The 22894-nt window shown below is 43.2% G+C and overlaps 1 protein-coding gene across 1 annotated transcript in view; it reads left to right on the top strand.

Annotated features, from left to right (window-relative positions):
- LOC120037864 (transient receptor potential cation channel subfamily M member 1-like) overlaps positions 1-22894 on the top strand; it is a gene marked incomplete at both ends in the record, with an annotated part of 40368 nt that overhangs the window by 5874 nt on the left and 11600 nt on the right. The window contains 8 exons of the mRNA XM_038983831.1: positions 7547-7671; positions 8079-8250; positions 9449-9623; positions 9733-9856; positions 19584-19656; positions 21649-21749; positions 22402-22581; positions 22742-22876. Of these exons, the coding sequence (XP_038839759.1) occupies positions 7547-7671; positions 8079-8250; positions 9449-9623; positions 9733-9856; positions 19584-19656; positions 21649-21749; positions 22402-22581; positions 22742-22876 (1085 nt within the window). The remainder of the gene's footprint in view (positions 1-7546; positions 7672-8078; positions 8251-9448; positions 9624-9732; positions 9857-19583; positions 19657-21648; positions 21750-22401; positions 22582-22741; positions 22877-22894) is intronic.

The raw sequence follows: 22894 nt of genomic DNA, 5'->3' as shown, positions 1-22894 counted from the left end.
AGGTCAGGGTACATGCATCTACTGTAGTGTAGGTCAGGGTATATGCATCTACTGTAGTATATTGTAGGTCAGGGTACATGCATCTAATGTAGTGTAGTGTAGGTCAGGGTACATACATATACTGTAGTGTAGGTCAGGGTACATACATCTACTGTAGTATATTGTAGGTCAGGGTACATACATCTACTGTAGTGTAGGTTAGGGTACATGCATCTACTGTAGTGTAGGTCAGGGTACATACATCTACTGTAGTGTAGGTCAGGGTACATACATCTACTGTAGTATATTGTAGGTCAGGGTACATACATCTACTGTAGTGTAGGTCAGGGTACATACATCTACTGTAGTATATTGTAGGTCAGGGTACATACATCTACTGTAGTGTAGGTTAGGGTACATGCATCTACTGTAGTGTAGGTCAGGGTACATACATCTACTGTAGTGTAGGTCAGGGTACATGCATCTACTGTAGTGTAGGTCAGGGTACATACATCTACTGTAGTGTAGTGTAGGTCAGGGTACATGCATCTACTGTAGTGTAGGTCAGGGTACATACATCTACTGTAGTGTAGGTCAGGGTATATACATCTACTGTAGTGTAGTGTAGGTCAGGGTACATGCATCTACTGTAGTGTAGGTCAGGGTACATGCATCTACTGTAGTGTAGGTCAGGGTACATACATCTACTGTAGTGTAGTGTAGGTCAGGGTACATGCATCTACTGTAGTGTAGGTCAGGGTACATACATCTACTGTAGTGTAGGTCAGGGTACATACATCTACTGTAGTGTAGGTCAGGGTATATGCATCTACTGTAGTGTAGGTCAGGGTACATACATATACTGTAGTGTAGTGTAGGTCAGGGTACATACATCTACTGTAGTGTAGTGTAGGTCAGGGTACATACATCTACTGTAGTGTAGGTCAGGGTACATACATCTACTGTAGTGTAGGTCAGGGTACATACATCTACTGTAGTGTAGGTCAGGGTACATACATCTACTGTAGTGTAGGTCAGGGTATATACATCTACTGTAGTGTAGGTCAGGGTATATGCATCTACTGTAGTGTAGGTCAGGATACATGCATCTACTGTAGTGTAGGTCAGGGTACATGCATCTACTGTAGTGTAGGTCAGGGTACATGCATCTAATGTAGTGTAGTGTAGGCCAGGGTACATACATCTACTGTAGTGTAGGTCAGGGTACATACATCTACTGTAGTATATTGTAGGTCAGGGTACATACATCTACTGTAGTGTAGTGTAGGTCAGGGTACATACATCTACTTTAGTGTAGGTCAGGGTATATACATCTACTGTAGTGTAGGTCAGGGTATATACATCTACTGTAGTGTAGGTCAGGGTACATACATCTACTGTAGTGTAGGTCAGGGTATATACATCTACTGTAGTGTAGGTCAGGGTACATGCATCTACTGTAGTGTAGTGTAGGTCAGGGTACATGCATCTACTTTAGTGTAGGTTAGGGTACATACATCTACTGTAGTGTAGGTCAGGGTACATACATCTACTGTAGTGTAGGTCAGGGTACATGCATCTACTGTAGTGTAGGTCAGGGTACATGCATCTACTGTAGTATAGTGTAGGTCAGGGTACATGCATCTACTGTAGTGTAGGTCAGGGTACATGCATCTACTGTAGTGTAGGTCAGGGTACATGCATCTACTGTAGTGTAGGTCAGGGTATATACATCTACTGTAGTGTAGGTCAGGGTACATGCATCTACTGTAGTGTAGGTCAGGGTATATACATCTACTGTAGTGTAGGTCAGGGTATATACATCTACTGTAGTGTAGGTCAGGGTACATACATCTACTGTAGTGTAGGTCAGGGTATATACATCTACTGTAGTGTAGGTCAGGGTATATACATCTACTGTAGTGTAGGTCAGGGTACATACATCTACTGTAGTGTAGGTCAGGGTACATGCATCTACTGTAGTGTAGTGTAGGTCAGGGTACATGCATCTACTTTAGTGTAGGTCAGGGTACATACATCTACTGTAGTGTAGGTCAGGGTACATGCATCTACTGTAGTGTAGTGTAGGTCAGGGTACATACATCTACTGTAGTGTAGGTCAGGGTACATGCATCTACTGTAGTGTAGTGTAGGTCAGGGTACATACATCTACTGTAGTGTAGGTCAGGGTACATGCATCTACTGTAGTGTAGGTCAGGGTACATACATCTACTGTAGTGTAGTGTAGGTCAGGGTACATACATATACTGTAGTGTAGGTCAGGGTACATACATCTACTGTAGTATAGTGTAGGTCAGGGTACATGCATCTACTGTAGTGTAGGTCAGGGTACATGCATCTACTGTAGTATAGTGTAGGTCAGGGTACATACATCTACTGTAGTGTAGGTCAGGGTACATACATCTACTGTAGTGTAGGTCAGGGTACATGCATCTGCTGTAGTGTAGGTCAGGGTACATGCATCTACTGTAGTGTAGGTCAGGGTACATACATCTACTGTAGTGTAGTGTAGGTCAGGGTACATACATCTACTGTAGTGTAGGTCAGGGTACATACATCTACTGTAGTGTAGGTCAGGGTACATGCATCTAGTGTAGTGTAGGTCAGGGTACATGCATCTAGTGTAGGTCAGGGTACATACATCTAATTTAGTATAGTGTAGGTCAGGGTATATACATCTCCATCCCGCTGATCCTCAACACTGGGGCCCCACAAGGGTGCGTTCTGAGCCCTCTCCTGTACTCCCTGTTCACCCATGACTGCGTGGCCATGCACGCCTCCAACTCAATCATCAAGTTTGCGGACGACACTACAGTGGTAGGCTTGATTACCAACAACGACGAGACGGCCTACAGGGAGGAGGTGAGGGCCCTCGGAGTGTGGTGTCAGGAAAATAACCTCACACTCAACGTCAACAAAACAAAGGAGATGATTGTGGACTTCAGGAAACAGCAGATGGAGCACCCTCCTATCCACATCGACGGGACAGTAGTGGAGAGGGTAGTAAGTTTTAAGTTCCTCGGCGTACACATCACGGACAAACTGAATTGGTCCACCCACACAGACAGCGTTGCTCTTCAACCTCAGGAGGCTGAAGAAATTTGGCTTGTCACCAAAAGCGCCTTGGATGTGTGCTTAGGGTTGTTGTCCTGTTGTAAAGTGAACCTTCGACCCAGTCTGAGGTCCTGAGCGCTCTGGAGCAGGTTTTCATCAAGGATCTCTCTGTACTTTGCTCCATTCATCTTTCCCTCGATCCTGACTAGTCTCCCAGTCCCTGCCGCTGAAAACATCCCCACAGCATGATGCTGCCAACACCATGCTTCACCATAGGGATGGTTCCATGTTTCCTCCAGACGTGACGTTTGGTATTCAGGACAAAGAGTTCAATATTGGTTTCATCAGACCAGAGAATCTTGTTTCTCATGGTCTGAGAGTCTTTAGGTGCCTTTTGGCAAAGTCCAAGCAGGTGGTCATGTGCCTTTTACTGAGGAGTGGCTTCCGTCTGGCCACTCTACCATAAAGGTCTGATTGGTGGAGTGCTGCAGAGATGGTTGTCTTTCTGGAAGGTTCTCACATCTCCACAGAGGAACTCTGGAGCTCTGTCAGAGTGACCATCGGGTTCTTGGTCACCTCCCTCACCAAGGCCCTTCTCCCCTGATTGCTCAGTTTGGCCGGGTGGCCAGCTCTAGGAAGAGTCTTGGTGGTTCCAAACTACTTCCAGTTAAGAATGATGATCAGTTTATTCCAGTACAGAATAAAAATTATTTATTGTATTTTAACAGCAACAGTTACAAAACTAAAAAAAATGTTAACATTAATTGCAGCAGTAAGATGTACAGTAGGATTAATCATGTTTCATCTGTACTGTCTACAGTAAGATGTACAGTAGGATTAATCATGTTTCATCTGTACTGTCTACAGTAAGATGTACAGTAGGATTAATCATGTTTCATCTGTACTGTCTACAGTAAGATGTACAGTAGGATTAATCATGTTTCATCTGTACTGTCTACAGTAAGATGTACAGTAGGATTAATCATGTTTCATCTGTACTGTCTACAGTAAGATGTACAGTAGGATTAATCATGTTTCATCTGTACTGTCTACAGTAAGATGTACAGTAGGGTCTAATCATGTTTCATCTGTACTTTTACTTAGGGCTGTACTATCAAAACATGAGCCTGTGTGTTCCGTTATACATCTGTGTGATGTGATCAATCAGTTCAGAATGAAAATGATATATTGTATTTTAATGAACAGCAACAGTTCCAACCTACAGACATGTGTGAGTGTTTCTAATGGGGAAAATACCCATAGATGTAGCTAATCCTGTTCATTTCATTTTATAGTCATTTGCCTATGTTGCATTTATTAATAGGCAAAAGTGCAATGAATTGTAAGTTTATGTATAGTTGCATGTTTCCATCAGCTTGGGTACCAGGAAAACACAGAACTTCTCATTTGCGTCCCAGGCTGAAAACATTTAAGAGCCCCTGCTCTAAATACATGGCTCTGATCAGATCTCTAAATACATGGCTCTGATCAGATCTCTAAAATCATGGCTCTGATCAGATCTCTAAAATCATGGCTCTGATCAGATCTCTAAAATCATGGCTCTGATCAGATCTCTAAATTCATGGCTCTGATCAGATCTCTAAAATCATGGCTCTAATCAGATCTCTAAAATCATGGCTCTGATCAGATCTCTAAAATCATGGCTCTAATCAGATCTCTAAATACATGGCTCTGATCAGATCTCTAAAATCATGGCTCTGATCAGATCTCTAAAATCATGGCTCTGATCAGATCTCTAAAATCATGGCTCTGATCAGATCTCTAAATACATGGCTCTGATCAGATCTCTAAAATCATGGCTCTAATCAGATCTCTAAATACATGGCTCTGATCAGATCTCTAAAATCATGGCTCTGATCAGATCTCTAAAATCATGGCTCTGATCAGATCTCTAAAATCATGGCTCTGATCAGATCTCTAAATACATGGCTCTGATCAGATCTCTAAAATCATGGCTCTAATCAGATCTCTAAATACATGGCTCTGATCAGATCTCTAAAATCATGGCTCTGATCAGATCTCTAAAATCATGGCTCTGATCAGATCTCTAAAATCATGGCTCTGATCAGATCTCTAAATACATGGCTCTGATCAGATCTCTAAAATCATGGCTCTGATCAGATCTCTAAATACATGGCTCTGATCGGCTCTCTAAATACATGGCTCTGATTATGGCTACCTCCATTGTCTCACATCAGTTTACAGGCTTCCTTCTTGTTCATCCTTCTGTTTTATCCTTCTAGTTCATCCTTCTAGATCCTCAGTATGGTTACACATTCTGGTTCCTCATTTGTTTCATACTTCAAATAAAATAAAATCAAATGTTATTTGTCACAGTCGGCGAATACAACAGGTGTAGACCTTTCAGTGAAATTCTTACTAACCAACAACCCTTGACAGCTTCTACCCACAAGCCATAAGACTCCTGAACAACTAATACTGGGCTACCCAGACCACTCTTTTATGCTGCTGCTACTCTCTGTTTATAATCTATGCATGGTCACTTTAACTCCACCTACATATTACCTCAATTACCTTGACTAACCAGTGCCCTCGCACATTGACTCTGTACCGGTACCCACTGTATATAGTCTCGCTTATTTAACTGCTGTTATTTAATTATTTGTAACTTTTATTTTCAATTTTCAATTTTGTACTCATCTATTTTTTACTTACCACTTATTTAAAAAAAAAAAATCTTAACTTCTTTTTAAGAAGCCTTTTGAACCTCGACTTGGCACTCCGGTACCGCTTGCCGTGCTGTAGCAGGGAGAACAGCCTATGATTAGGGTGGCTGGAGTCTATGACAATTTTTGTGACTTTCTCTGACACCTCCTGGTATAGAGGTCCTGGATGGCAGGAAGCTTGGACGCAGTGATGTTCTTGGCCGTACACACTACCCTCTGTAGTGCCTACATTGCATACAAGACAGTGATGCAACCAGTCAGGATGCTCTTGATGGTGCAGCTGTAGAACCTTTTGAGGATCTGAAGACCCATGCCAAATCTTTTCAGTCTCCTGAGATGGATTAGGCTTTGTCGTGCCCTCTTCACAACTGTCTTGGTGTGTTTAGACCATGATAGTTTGTTGGTGATGTGGACACTAATGAACTCTCAACCTGTTCCACTACAGCCCCGTCGAAGAGAATGGGGGCGTGCTCGGTAGTCTTTTTCCTGTAGACCACGATCAGCTACTTTGTCTTGATCATGTTGAGGAAGAGGTTGTTGTCCTGGCACCACATGACCAGGTCTCTGACCTCCTCCCTGTAGTCTCATCGTTGTCGGTGATCAGGCCTACCACTGTTGTGGCATCGGCAAACTTGATGATGGTGTTGGAGTCGTGTCTGGTCATCCAGTCATGAGTGAAGAGGGAGTACAGGAGGGGACTGAGCACGCACCCCTGAGGTGCCCCCGTGTTGAGGATCAGTGTGGCGGATGTGTTGTTCCCTACCCTTACCACCTGGGGGTAGCCCTTCAGGAAGTCCAGGATCCAGTTGCAAAGAGAGGTGTTTAGTTCCAGGATCCTTAGCTTAGTGATGAGCTTTGAGTATACTATGGTTTTGAACGTTGAGCTGTAGTCAATGAATAGCATTCCCACATAGGTGTTCCTTCTGTCCAGGTGGGAAAGGGCAGTGAGCAAATTGGAGTGGGTCTAGGGTTGGCCCTGCGGCCTAATCCGTCTGGCCCTCTGGCCCTGTTTAAAGGTCTTACATCAGCTACGGAGAGCGTGATCACACAGTCGTCTGGAACAGCTGTTGTTCTCATGCATGTTTCAGTGTTACTTGCCTCGAAGAGAGCATAGAAGTAAGTTAGCTCTTCTGGTAAGTTCGTGTCACGGGGAAGCTCGTGGCTTTGCTTCCCTTTGTCGTCTGTAATAGTTTGCAAGCCTTGCCACATCTGACGAGCATCAGAGCTGGTGTAGTATGTTTCAATCTTAGTCCTGTTTTGATGCTTTGCCTTTTTGATGGTTTGTCGTAGGGCTTCTTATAAGCTTCCGGGTTAGAATCCCGCTCCTTGAAAGCGTTAGCTCCATCCGTTAGCTCAGTGTGTATGTTCTGGTTCCTCATTCTGGTTCCGTACCCTGGTGCATCCTTTTGGTTCATCCTTCTGTTTCATTCTTCTGGTTCCTCATTCTGGTTGTACCCTGGTTCTTCATTCTTCTTCTTATGGCCTATAGGTGTGTTCCGTCAGATGGGGGATGCCCTGAAGGACCATTCCTTTAAGTCCATTGTCTCACATAAGTTACCTAGCTTCCTTCTGGTTCATCCATCTTGTTCCGTTCCCTGGTTCATCCATCTAGTTCCTAATTATGGTTCATCCTTCTGGTTCATCCTTCTAGTTCCTCATTCTGGTTCCATACCCTGGTGCATCCTCCTGGTTCATCCTGGTTCTTCCTTTTGGTTCATCATTCTGGTTCATCATTCTGGTTATGTCCCCTGGTTCTTAATTATTCTTCTTCTTCTGTCCTATAGGTGTGATCCGTCACGTGGGGGACGCCCTGAAGGACCACTCCTCTAAGTCCAGAGGGAAGGTATGTGCCATCGGCATCGCTCCCTGGGGCATCATAGAGAACAAGGAGGACCTCATCGGTAGGGATGTAAGTGTTACAAGCTACAAGTCAGTCCCCCTCTTAGCTCCACAATCAGCCAAGAATCACTCACACCTGTGACCATTCACTCCATTACGTCAGTACTCCAATCACCAGTGGTTATCTGTTGTAAAGCATACCCAGCCTCTTAGGTCCACAATCAGCCATGAATCATTCACTCCATTACGTCAGTGCGCCAGTGTTTATCTGTTGTAAAGCATACCCAGCCTCTTAGGTCCACAATCAGCAATGAATCATTCACACCTGTGACCATTCACTCCATTACGTCAGTACTCCAAGCACCAGTTGGTATCTGTTGTAAAGCATACCCATATCATGAGAGAAAGTGTTGTCCAGTGTGCTGTTTTCTGGTATGTGTTCCTCAGTCAGTTGTATTTCTTCTTCCTTCTCACCAGGTAACACGGCCTTACCAGACCATGTCCAACCCGCTGTCCAAGCTGTCTGTCCTGAACAACAGCCACTCCCACTTCATCCTGGCGGACAACGGCACCACAGGGAAGTACGGAGCGGAGGTGAAGCTACGTCGCCAGCTGGAAAAACACATCTCACTGCAGAAGATCAACACACGTAAATCAACCCTACCGTACAGAACTCAGCCTACACATCAAATTAGATTGAGTACACTAATGATCAAATCAAATGTTACTTGTCACATGCACCGAATACAACAGGTGTAGACCTTACCGTGAAATGCTTACTTACAAACCCTTAACTAACAATGCAGTTCAAGAAATAGAGTTAAGAAAATATTTACTAAATAAACTAAAGTAAAACATGAAATAAAAGTAACACAATAAAATAACAATACCGAGGGTATATACAGGGGGTACCGGTTCCGAGTCAATGTGTAGGATGGGAACATGTAGGATGAGCATTTTCTTGTTTGCTTACAGCTCGTTGAGTGAGGTCTTAATGTCAGCATCGATTTGTGGTGTTAAATAAACGGCTATGAAATATATACATGAAAATTCTCTAGGTAGATAGTGTGGTCTACAGTTAATCATGAGGTACTCTACCTCAGGCGAGCAATACCTGGAGACCTCTTTAGTATTAGACATCACGCACCAGCTACACACCCCCACCCCTCGTCTTACCGGACGTAACTGTTCTGTCCTGCCTATGCATGGAAAACCAAGCCAACTGTACATTATCCGTGTCGTCATTCAGCCAAGAAAAAATCTTCATCCAGTTGGAGGTGAGTAAACCACTGTTCTGATGTCCAGAAGCTCTTTTCGGTCATAAGAGACGATTGCTGCAACATTATGTACAAAATCAGTTACAAACAATGTGAAAAAACACACAAAATAGCACGGTTGGTTAGGAGCCCATAAAACGTTAGCCATCCCCTCCGGCGCCATTCTTCTCCAATGTGGAGTCCTGGAGCGTGTTATTCTCTGTGACCTGTGGGTTTCCCTTTGTCATCCTATGCCTGGAGATCGTGATAAGGCAGGGACAGCAAAGGGATGCTCAGTTTTCACCTCTGACTTCAACCCCACAACACTGATGGTCTGGCCAAACCTCAAAGAGATGATCAATGAACCATTCCCTGACCAAGATGGCCATCCTGTAGTTATGTTGCCGGGATGACAATATCCATTCTTGTGTTGTATGAATGACATTTTATAATGACATTTTATTTTCGTTTAAAATCGCCAGTTGGTAAACCATCCCCTATGCGAATAATTGGCACATAAACAAACATTGTAATATTTCACTGTGATAATTGTATTGTATTTAATTTTGTGTGTGTTACTGTGTGTTGCAGGCCTGGGCCAAGGGGTCCCGTTGGTGTGTCTGATCGTAGAGGGAGGTCCTAATGTCATCTCCATCACCCTGGAGAGTCTGAAGGAGGAACCTCCCGTCCCCGTGGTGGTCTGTGATGGCAGCGGGAGGGCGTCGGACATCATGTCCTTCGCTCACAAATACTGCGAGGAGGGAGGGTGAGGATAGACCTGTCAATCTACTGCTTCTTCTAGTCTTTCTTTTTCACTGAATTCTTCATTTCTTCTTCGTCTTGTACTAATACTAAATCACTCCCTCCTTCTAAAGTCTGATAACTGACGACGTGAGGGACCAGCTGCTGGTGACCATACAGAAGACCTTCAACTATAGTAAGAGCCAATCACAGCAGATCCTGCTCATGGTCATGGAGTGCATGAAGAAGAAGGAGCTGGTGAGTAGAGGAATGACTCAAATAGGATCTACTTTTTAGCTAATTAAATTCAATGACATAAAATACATGTATATAACTAATTACATTAGATTACATAAAAAATATACATCATTGAACTCAATGTACTTAAAATATTTACTTTAAAGGCCCAGTTGCTGTCAAAAACGTGATTTACCTTTATTTTATTTCACCTTTATTTAACCAGGTAGGCCAGTTGAGAACAAGTTCTCATTTACAACTGCGACCTGGCCAAGATAAAGCAAAGCAGTGCGACACAAACAACAACACAGAGTTACACATGGAATAAACAAACATACAGTCAATAATACAGTAGAAAAATATATAAACAGCATGTGCAAATGAGGTAGGATAAGAGAGGTAAGGCAATAAATAGGCAATGGTGGCAAAGTAATTACAATATAGCAATTAAACACTGGAGTGATAGATGTGCAGAAGATGAATGTGCAAGTAGAGATACTGGAGTTAATAGACCAATGAGAAAGAAAGGTTCAAATCTCTCTATGTAGTTTTCAGATTTCCCCATCCTCACTCAGACCACTTGCAGACAGTCCAAGCCAAATTCTTGCTTGAGAAATTGCTCTTTGCTAAGAAGATATTTCTGTTCATTTTTGATCATTTTAATTGATAACAATTACAGAAAGGTTCTTAATTGCTACCCAGAAATGATTTGATATTGAGATAAAATGGGTGCGTTGGACCTATTGTACTGTTGAAATATTTTCTCATCCATTCATTCCCTCATCTGTGGACTTCGTCCATTGGTTTTATGAATAAACATGTTCCCTACAATGCACCAATCTCTGTCTGTTACAGTAACAGGTTAAATAAACATGTTCCCTACAACTCTCCCATCTCTCTGTCTGTTACAGTAACAGGTTGGTCATTATGTCACGTGTGTTTCATCATGTAATCAGGCCTGTGTGTATCACTCATACAGCTCTACCTCACAGGCCTTGAGTGTATCATATCTCATCACCACTAGTAATGTAAGGATTTATCTCCCAGCCCTGAGTTTATCATATCTCATCACCACTAGTAATGTAAGGATTTATCTCCCAGCCCTGAGTTTATCATATCTCATCACCACTAGTAATGTAAGGATTTATCTCCCAGCCCTGAGTGTATCATATCTCATCACCACCAGTAATGTAAGGATTTATCTCCCAGCCCTGAGTGTATCATATCTCATCACCACTAGTAATGTAAGGATTTATCTCCCAGCCCTGAGTGTATCATATCTCATCACCACTAGTAATGTAAGGATTTATCTCCCAGCCCTGAGTTTATCATATCTCATCACCACTAGTAATGTAAGGATTTATCTCCCAGCCCTGAGTTTATCATATCTCATCACCACCAGTAATGTAAGGATTTATCTCCCAGCCCTGAGTTTATCATATCTCATCACCACCAGTAATGTAAGGATTTATCTCCCAGCCCTGAGTGTATCATATCTCATCACCACTAGTAATGTAAGGATTTATCTCCCAGCCCTGAGTGTATCATATCTCATCACCACTAGTAATGTAAGGATTTATCTCCCAGCCCTGAGTTTATCATATCTCATCACCACTAGTAATGTAAGGATTTATCTCCCAGCCCTGAGTTTATCATATCTCATCACCACTAGTAATGTAAAGATTTATCTCCCAGCCCTGAGTTTATCATATCTCATCACCACCAGTAATGTAAGGATTTATCTCCCAGCCCTGAGTTTATCATATCTCATCACCACCAGTAATGTAAGGATTTATCTCCCAGCCCTGAGTGTATCATATCTCATCACCACTAGTAATGTAAGGATTTATCTCCCAGCCCTGAGTTTATCATATCTCATCACCACTAGTAATGTAAGGATTTATCTCCCAGCCCTGAGTTTATCATATCTCATCACCACTAGTAATGTAAGGATTTATCTCCCAGCCCTGATTGTATCATATCTCATCACCACTAGTAATGTAAGGATTTATCTCCCAGCCCTGAGTTTATCATATCTCATCACCACTAGTAATGTAAGGATTTATCTCCCAGCCCTGATTGTATCATATCTCATCACCACTAGTAATGTAAGGATTTATCTCCCAGCCCTGAGTTTATCATATCTCATCACCACCAGTAATGTAAGGATTTATCTCCCAGCCCTGAGTGTATCATATCTCATCACCACTAGTAATGTAAGGATTTATCTCCCAGCCCTGAGTTTATCATATCTCATCACCACTAGTAATGTAAGGATTTATCTCCCAGCACTGAGTTTATCATATCTCATCACCACCAGTAATGTAAGGATTTATCTCCCAGCCCTGAGTTTATCATATCTCATCACCACCAGTAATGTAAGGATTTATCTCCCAGCCCTGAGTGTATCATATCTCATCACCACTAGTAATGTAAGGATTTATCTCCCAGCCCTGAGTGTATCATATCTCATCACCACTAGTAATGTAAGAATTTATCTCCCAGCCCTGAGTTTATCATATCTCATCACCACTAGTAATGTAAGGATTTATCTCCCAGCCCTGAGTTTATCATATCTCATCACCACTAGTAATGTAAGGATTTATCTCCCAGCCCTGAGTTTATCATATCTCATCACCACCAGTAATGTAAGGATTTATCTCCCAGCCCTGAGTGTATCATATCTCATCACCACTAGTAATGTAAGGATTTATCTCCCAGCCCTGAGTTTATCATATCTCATCACCACTAGTAATGTAAGGATTTATCTCCCAGCCTTGAGTTTATCATATCTCATCACCACTAGTAATGTAAGGATTTATCTCCCAGCCCTGATTGTATCATATCTCATCACCACTAGTAATGTAAGGATTTATCTCCCAGCCCTGAGTTTATCATATCTCATCACCACCAGTAATGTAAGGATTTATCTCCCAGCCCTGAGTTTATCATATCTCATCACCACCAGTAATGTAAGGATTTATCTCCCAGCCCTGAGTTTATCATATCTCATCACCACTAGTAATGTAAGGATTTATCTCCCAGCCCTGAGTTTATTACATTTACATTTACATTTAAGTCATTTAGCAGACGCTCTTATCCAGAGCGACTACATATCTCATCACCACCAGTAATGTAAGGATTTATCTCCCAGCCCTGAGTTTATCATATCTCATCACCACTAGTAATGTAAGGATTTATCTCCCAGCCCTGAGTTTATCATATCTCATCACCACTAGTAATGTAAGGATTTATCTCCCAGCCCTGAGTTTATCATATCTCATCACCACTAGTAATGTAAGGATTTATCTCCCAGCCCTGAGTTTATCATATCTCATCACCACTAGTAATGTAAGGATTTATCTCCCAGCCCTGAGTGTATCATATCTCATCACCACTAGTAATGTAAGGATTTATCTCCCAGCCCTGAGTTTATCATATCTCATCACCACTAGTAATGTAAGGATTTATCTCCCAGCCCTGAGTTTATCATATCTCATCACAACCAGTAATGTAAGGATTTATCTCCCAGCCCTGAGTTTATCATATCTCATCACCACTAGTAATGTAAGGATTTATCTCCCAGCCCTGAGTTTATCATATCTCATCACCACTAGTAATGTAAGGATTTATCTCCCAGCCCTGAGTGTATCATATCTCATCACCACTAGTAATGTAAGGATTTATCTCCCAGCCCTGAGTTTATCATATCTCATCACCACTAGTAATGTAAGGATTTATCTCCCAGCCCTGAGTTTATCATATCTCATCACAACCAGTAATGTAAGGATTTATCTCCCAGCCCTGAGTTTCCTGGGGTTTATTATGGATCTCCATTAGTTCCTGCCAAGGCAGCAGCTACTCTTCCTGGGGTTTATTATGGATCTCCATTAGTTCCTGCCAAGGCAGCAGCTACTCTTCCTGGGGTTTATTATGGATCTCCATTAGTTCCTGCCAAGGCAGCAGCTACTCTTCCTGGGGTTTATTATGGATCTCCATTAGTTCCTGCCAAGGCAGCAGCTACTCTTCCTGGGGTTTATTATGGATCTCCATTAGTTCCTGCCAAGGCAGCAGCTACTCTTCCTGGGGTTTATTATGGATCTCCATTAGTTCCTGCCAAAGCAGCAGCTACTCTTCCTGGGGTTTATTATGGATCTTCATTAGTTCCTGCCAAGGCAGCAGCTACTCTTCCTGGGGTTTATTATGGATCCCCATTAGTTCCTGCCAAGGCAGCAGCTACTCTTCCTGGGGTTTATTATGGATCTCCATTAGTTCCTGCCAAGGCAGCAGCTACTCTTCCTGGGGTTTATTATGGATCTCCATTAGTTCCTGCCAAGGCAGCAGCTATTCTTCCTGGGGTTTATTATGGATCTTCATTAGTTCCTGCCAAGGCAGCAGCTACTCTTCCTGGGGTTTATTATGGATCTCCATTAGTTCCTGCCAAGGCAGCAGCTACTCTTCCTGGGGTTTATTATGGATCCCCATTAGTTCCTGCCAAGGCAGCATCTACTCTTCCTAGGGTTTATTATGGATCTCCATTAGTTCCTGCCAAGGCAGCAGCTACTCTTCCTGGGGTTTATTATGGATCTCCATTAGTTCCTGCCAAGGCAGCAGCTACTCTTCCTGGGGTTTATTATGGATCTCCATTAGTTAATGCCAAGGCAGCAGCTACTCTTCCTGGGGTTTATTATGGATCTCCATTAATTCCTGCCAAGGCAGCAGCTACTCTTCCTGGGGTTTATTATGGATCCCCATTAGTTCCTGCCAAGGCAGCAGCTACTCTTCCTGGGGTTTATTATGGATCTCCATTAGTTCCTGCCAAGGCAGCAGCTACTCTTCCTGGGGTTTATTATGGATCTCCATTAGTTCATGCCAAGGCAGCAGCTACTCTTCCTGGGGTTTATTATGGATCTCCATTAGTTCCTGCCAAGGCAGCAGCTACTCTTCCTGGGGTGTATTATGGATCTCCATTAGTTCCTGCCAAGGCAGCAGCTACTCTTCCTGGGGTTTATTATGGATCTCCATTAGTTCCTGCCAAGGCAGCAGCTACTCTTCCTGGGGTTTATTATGGATCTCCATTAGTTCATGCCAAGGCAGCAGCTACTCTTCCTGGGGTTTATTATGGATCTCCATTAGTTCCTGCCAAGGCAAAGGGTGGCTATGCATTTCCAACAGTCTTCGGTACAACTCATCCCAAACCATCTCAATTGGGTTGAGGTCGGGTGATTGTGGAGGCCAGGTCATCTGATGCAGCACTCCATAACTCTCCTTCTTGGTCAAATAGCCCTTACACAGCCTGGAGGTGTGTTTTGGGTCATTGTCCTGTTTAAAAACAGTCCCAGTAAGCCAAAACCAGATGGGATGCTGGTTAAGTTTGCCTGATTCTAAAAAATCACAGACAGTGTCCCAAGCAAAGCGCCACCACACCTCCTCCATGCTTCACAGTGGGAACCACACCATCACACCACCTCCTCCTCCATGCTTCACAGTGGGAACCACACCATCACACCACCTCCTCCTCCATGCTTCACAGTGGGAACCACACCATCACACCTCCTCCTCCTCCATGCTTCACAGTGGGAACCACACCATCACACCTCCTCCTCCTCCATGCTTCACAGTGGGAACCACACCATCACACCTCCTCCTCCTCCATGCTTCACAGTGGGAACCACACCATCACACCTCCTCCTCCTCCATGCTTCACAGTGGGAACCACACCATCACACCTCCTCCTCCTCCATGCTTCACAGTGGGAACCACACCATCACACCTCCTCTTCCTCCATGCTTCACTGTGGGAACCACACCATCACACCTCCTCCTCCTCCATGCTTCACTGTGGGAACCACACCATCACACCTACTCCTCCTCCATGCTTCACAGTGGGAACCACACCATCACACCTCCTCCTCCTCCATGCTTCACAGTGGGAACCACACCATCACACCTCCTCCTCCTCCATGCTTCACAGTGGGAACCACACCATCACACCTCCTCCTCCATGCTTCACAGTGGGAACCACACCATCACACTTCCTCCTCCTCCTCCATGCTTCACAGTAGGAACCACACAGATCATCTGGAACAAAAATCTCACATTTGGACCAAAGAACAGATTTCCACCGGTCTAATGTCCATTGCTCGTGTTTCTTGGGCCAATCAAGTCCCTTCTTATTATTGGTGTCCTTTAGTAGTGGTTTCTATGCAGCAATTTGACCATGAATGCCTGAATCACACAGTCTCCTCTGAACAGTTGATGTTGAGATGTGTCTGTTACTTGAACTCTGTGAAGCATTTATTTGGGCTGTAATCTGAGGCTGGTAACTCTAATGAACGTATCCTCTGCAGCAGATGTAACTCTGGGTCTTCCTTTCCTGTGGCGGTCCTCATGAGAACCAGTTTCATCATAGCACTTGGTGGTTTTTGGGACTGCACTTGAAGAAACTTTCAAAGTTCTTGAAATGTTCCGCATTGACTGAACATTGTGTCTTAAAGTAATGATGGACTGTCGTTTCTCTTTGCTTATTTGAGCTGTTCTTGCCATAATATGGACTTGGTCTTTTACCAAATAGGGCTATCTTCTGTATACCACGCCTACCTTGTCACAACACAACTGATTGGCTCAAACTCATTAAGAAGTCCATAAATTAACTTTTGACAAGGGACACCTGTTAATTGAAATACATTCCAGGTGACTACCTCATGAAGCTGGTTGAGAGAATGCCAAGAGTTTTGCAAAGCTGTCATCAAGGCAAAGGGTGGCTACGTTGATTAATCTAAAACATAACATATATTTGGATTTGTTTAACACTTTTTTGGTTAGTACATGATTCTATATGTGTTATTTCATAATTTTGATGTTTTCACTATTATTTTACAATGTAGAAAATAGTAAAAATAAAGAAAAACCCTTGAATGTGTCGGTGTGTCCAAACGTTAGACTGGTACTGTACGTGTATGTAGAGTGCGTATATTAGCATGTGTATGTGTAAGCATTGTCTGTACCTTTGTGTGTGTGTGTCTCTTCATAGTCCCCTCTGTTCCATAAGGTTTATTTAAAAAAAAAAATCGGATTCTACTGCTGCATCAGTTACCTGATGTGGAATAGAGTTCCATGTAGTCATGGCTCTATGTAGTACTGTGTACCTCCCATAGTCTGTTCTGGGGATTGTGAACAGACCTATGGTGGCATTTCTTGTGGGGTAGTCATGGGTGTCCGTGCTGTGTGCCAGTAGGTCAAACAGACACCTTGGTGCATTCAGCATGTCAACACTTCTTACAAAAACAAGTAGTGATGAAGTCAATCTCACCTCCACATTGAGCCGTGATATATTTAAATGCATATTATTAATTATAGCACTCTGTGTACATGCAAGGGCCAGCCGTGCTGCCCTGTTCTGAGCCAACTATAATTTTCCTAAGGCCCTTTTTGTGGCACCTGACCACACGACTGAACAGTAGTCCAGGTGAGACAAAACTAGGGCCTGTAGGACCTGCCTTGTTGATAGTGTTGTTAAGAAGGTAGAGCAGCGCTTTATTATGGACAGACTTCTCCCCATCTTAGCTACTGTTGTATCAATATGTTTTGAAGGGTTACTCCAAGCAGTTTAGTCACCTCAACGTGCTCCATTTCCACATTATTCATTACAATGTTAAGTTGAGGTTTAGGGTTTAGTGAATGATTTGTCCCAAATACAATGCTTTTAGTTTTAGAAATATTTAGGACAAACTTTTTATTTAACCTTTATTTAACTAGACAAGTCAGTTAAGAAAAAAATATTATTTACAATGACGGCCTAGGAACAGTGGGTTAACTGCCTTGTTCAGGGGCAGAACGGCAGATTTGTACCTTGTCACCTTGGGGATTCGATCTTGCAACCTTTCAGTAACTAGTCCAACGCTCTAACCACTAGGCCACCTGCCGCCCCTATTCCTTGCCACCCACTCTGAAACTAACTGCAGCTGTTTGTTAAGTGTTGCAGTCATTTCACTCTCTGTAGTAGCTGACATGTATAGTGTTGAGTCATCTGCATACCATTAGTAAAGATTGAAAAAAGGAAAGGGCCTAGACAGCTGCCCTGGGGAATTCTTGATGTAATCAGTATAAAGTAGAGACAGTCCATCAGCCTAAGTGTCTTCACAGTCAGCAGAGTACCGATAGATCAGTATGGGACAGTCTGATAGGTTGATAAGTCAGCAATGGACAGCCTGATAGGGCAGTGCAGCGGCACCATTTCTGCACCTGCAGCAGATCCTCAGTGGTACTAAGTGATGTGATTAGTGGTTTAAAACTCAGGGAAGATAATCCATCTGAGACTCACTCCTCCCTTCATACATCTGGGCTGGACAGATCAGAGCACAGGACCACCTGGTCTGCAAACAGCCAGGCTGGGCCTCAGCCCATCCATCCACAGTAGCAATAACCTGGACAGCCCTGCTCTGAGCTGTCCTGACCTATATTACACACTGAGCCACACAGATAGAAGAGAGGATCCATCTCCCTAATCCACCCAGAGGTTCCTCTGCTCATGCTAATCTACCCAAGTAAATAATAACAACTCATCAGCAGTCTGCAGGAGGAGAAATATGGATGTCAACATTGTTGGTCTTCTTGCCCAAGGAATGAGCCACCCTGCACGGCTGTCAATGTGATAAGGATGCAACCAGGGCTGATGCAACCAGGGCAGATGCAACCAGGGCAGATGCAACCAGGGCAGATGCAACCAGGGCTGATGCAACCAGGGCAGATGCAACCAGGGCAGATGCAACCAGGGCTGATGCAACCAGGGCTGATGCAACCAGGGCTGATGCAACCAGGGCGGATGCAACCAGGGCTGATGCAACCAGGGCTGACACAGATGGCTGTTACTCATGTGCAGGACATAAAGTCTTCTTTTGAACTGTTCATCCCAGACACCATCCAGAAAATCATTCTGGACTGCACTCATTTGGAGGGAAGGCGTGTTTTTGGAGAGAGATGGAAAGAGATGGACCAAACTCATTTGCATGCATACTTTGGGGTTCTTACCATTGCTGGTGTTTCAGGTCCAATGGGGAATCCACAGAATCCTTGTGGAATGCAGAAACTGGCAAATAACTTTTCTGTGTAACAATGCCTCAGGAGAACTTCCACATTATCTCCAGCATTATCCGCTTCGATAACACCAGACCAGCTCGGCGGTGGGGAGACTGAAAAGATTTGGCAAGGGTCCCCAGATCCTCAAAAAGTTCTAGAGCTGCACCATTGAGAGCATCCTGAGCGGTTGCATCACCGCCTGGTATGGAAACTGCTCGGCATCCGAACGTAAGGCGCTACAGAGGGTAGTGTGTACAGCCCAGTACATCACTGGGGCCAAGCGTCCTGCCATCCAGAACTCCCAAGCCACAAGACTGTTGAACAATTGATCAAATGGCCACCGGACTATTACATGACCCCCCCCCCCCCCCCCCTTTGTTTTTACACTGCTGCTACTCTCTGTTTATTATCTATGCAGTCACTTTACCCCTACCTACATGTACAAAGTACCTCGACTAACCTGTAACCCCGCACATTGACTCGGCACCGGTACCCCCTGTATATAACCTCATTATAGTTATTTTATTGTGTTATTTGTATTTGAAATGTTTTTGCTTGATTTTGTAAGGTCTAAACCTGTTGTATTCGGTGCATGTGACAAATACAATTAGATTTGATTTGATACCACAAGAACAGGATGTGGTGAATCTGTTCCTCATCTCTTCTCATAGATAACAGTGTTTCGAATGGGGTCTGAAGGACAGCAAGATATAGAAATGGCCATTCTGACTGCTTTATTAAAAGGTAACACTTAATTATTTTGAGATGTTTTTATTTTTAGGGGTTAGATCAGCTGGAATATTGCAGATAGGTTGTAGCTTCCATCAATGTAATTCTCTGCATCATTTCTAATCCCCCATATTTTTGTAAATATATATATATATAGTACCAGTCAAAAGTGTGGACACCTACTCATTCCAGGGTTTTTAGAGGGGTAACTACATGATTCCATATGTGTTATTTCATAGTTTTTATGTCTTCACTATTATTCTACAATGTAGAAAATAGTACAAATAAATAAAAACCCTTGAATAAGTAGGTGTGTCCAAACTTTTGACTGGTACTGTATATGTACACATCTTTTAAAATATATATTCTCCTTTATTATTTTCCCCTAACCCTACCACCCCTCCCCTAATTGGATTAAACTAATGGACTAGTGGCATGAAGAAGTATGCTAACACTTTGGAATTACATAGACTTCTGCATAAATTGGTCATAAAATTTCATCTGATGATCTAAGTCACAACAATAGACAAACACAGTCTGCTAATAACACACAAACAAATATACATTTTCATGTCTTTATTGAACACACCGTGTAAACATTCACAGTGCAGGATGGAAAAAGTATGTGAACCCTTGGATTTAATAACTGGTTGACCCTCCTTTGGCAGAAATAACCTCAACCAAACGTTTTCTGTAGTTGTGGATCAGACCTGCACAACGGTCAGGAGGAATTTTGGACCATTCCTCTTTACAAAACTGTTTCAGTTCAGCAATATTCTTAGGATCTCTGGTGTGAACTGCTCTCTTGAGGTCATGCCACAGCATCTCAATTGGGTTGAGGTCAGGACTCTGGTTCACTCCAGAAGGCGTATTTTCTTCTGTTGATGCCATTCTGTTGTTGATTTACTTATGTGTATTGTGTTGTTGTCTTGATGCATCACCCAACTGCTGTTGAGTTTCAATTGGCAGACAGATAGCCTTAAATTCTGTCTTGATAAACTTGGAAATTCATTTTTCCGTCGATGATTGCAAGCTGTCCAAGCCCTGAGGCAGCAAAGCAGCTCCAAACCATGTTGCTTCGTTCACCATATTTTACAGTTGGGATGAGGTTTTGATCTTCGTGTGCTGTGCATTTTTTCTACCACAAAAAGTGTTGTGTTCCTTCCAAACAACTCAACTTTAGTTTCATCTGTCCACAGTATATTTTGCCAGTAGCGCTGGGACCATCCAGATGCTCTTTTGCGAACTTCAGACGTGCAGCAATTTTTTCTTCCTTGGTGTCCTCCCATGAACACCATTCTTGTTTAGTGTTTTACGTATCGGAGACTCGTCAGCAGAGATGTTAGCATGTTCCAGAGATTTCTGTAAGTCTTTAGCTGACACTCTAGGATTCTTCTTAACCTCACTGAGCATTCTGTGCTGTGCTTTTGCAGTCATCTTTGCAGGACGGCCACTTCTATTTTTTCAATTTACACTGTGAATGTTTAAATAATGTATTCGATATAGACAACAACAAAAAAATACAATCATTTGTGTGTTATTAGTTTAAGCATACTGGTTTTGTCTGTTGTGACTAGAAGAAGATTTTAGGGTTCACATACTTTTTCTTGCCACTGTATGCTTCTACTTCCAGCTTATACACATTATAGTATATACATTTTACGGACACAGTTCTTTTACAATACTTATCTTTTGTTTGTTTTTACTCCTATCCTTCCGCTACCCTCAACCATCTATTTCTGAACACCATACATTTTGATTTCTATATTTTTGTTAATTTAACACTTTTTCAGATGTACACTTTGAAAATGTTGTTTTTAAGTCTGTGGGTGTTAACATTACTAAGGAGATGTTTTCTGTGTACTTCCTTACTTTTCTGTTTTCAAACAGAATTCCATAACTGCCCTGTGAGTCAGAGTTCTTAAGTGTATAGCAGATTAGATGTCCTGTGTGTTGCTAGGCACCAAGGCCTCTACCAATGACACTGTCTATGCTGTGTACTCACAGGAACCAATGCCTCTGCCCCGGACCAGCTGAGTCTGGCGCTGGCCTGGAACAGAGTGGACATAGCACGCAACCAGATCTTTGTCTACGGTCACCATCTACCAGTGAGTCATTCACCAGACTACCCTGCAGACTACCCTGCAGACTACCCTGCAGACTACCCTGCAGACTACCCTGCAGACTACCCTGCAGACTACCCTGCAGTCCATTTAGGGTTGCGAAATACAGAAACCCCGGGTGGATAATTTAAGCAGGCAATTCGGGAATAATCTAAACAGGATTTCTGGAATATAAGAATGTTGAGAAGGTTACAGGAATGTTGCAACCCTGACCATCTCATCTGTTGATGTTCAGAGACAACACCATACAAACCTGCCATGAAGCGTCACCTCAAACACTTACTTTACATTTACAGTATTAACAGGAAGGATGTCAGACCACACTAAGTGAAATGATTTTTGATACAGACAGACACACAGGTTCTAGGAACATCCTGAACAGTAGATCATAACCTGACGTAATGTGATCCCAATATGATCCAATAGGTACAGTGATCACACTAGGGTATTAAAGCTTTGTAAGGACCCTCTATATTCCTATTAAATCACCATTTTAGGAATTGGACTATTAACATTTCCCCTCATCTTTCTGGATGAAGAAGATTAATCCTACTAGTTGATTATGAACATGAACACAAAAACCAATGCCGTTTTAATGAAAATGTTTTTTTGCAATGAACCACCCCTCCTCCCCCAGCCTGCCAGTGCCCTAGCTAACAGCAGTGGTACCGTAGCCACTACCACAGAGAGGCCGAAGAGTCCGGCCGCTGCCCCAAGGAACAAGGCCAAGGCCCGGGGGAAAAAGGGGAAGGGAGGGAAGGCCAAGCCTGAACCACCAGAGGAGACTGACCCTAGGAAGATAGAATTAATGAGATGGGTAAGAACAGAGTTTGAGTTGGCCCCGTGCTTGGCACCTAACATTTTATACTGCTTGACTACATGCACTTCCTATGGAATATTAGCTCTGAAATACCATGAGCACCAGCATCTAAATATAAAGAGTACTGGCACCAGTCATGAATGTGTGCCTCTCCCAGGTGAACTCTCTGGAGCAGGCCATGATGGATGCCTTGGTGCTGGATAGGGTGGACTTTGTCAAGCTGCTGATAGAGAATGGCGTCAACATCCACCATTTCCTCACCATTCCTCGCCTGGAGGAGCTGTACAACACGGTGAGACAGACAGAGACA

The sequence above is a fragment of the Salvelinus namaycush genome, unplaced genomic scaffold (genome assembly GCF_016432855.1).
Source record: "Salvelinus namaycush isolate Seneca unplaced genomic scaffold, SaNama_1.0 Scaffold1942, whole genome shotgun sequence".
Classification (NCBI taxonomy): Eukaryota; Metazoa; Chordata; class Actinopteri; order Salmoniformes; family Salmonidae; genus Salvelinus; species Salvelinus namaycush.
Note: the sequence above shows the minus strand (reverse complement) of the source record. Positions and strands in the feature narration are given on the sequence as shown.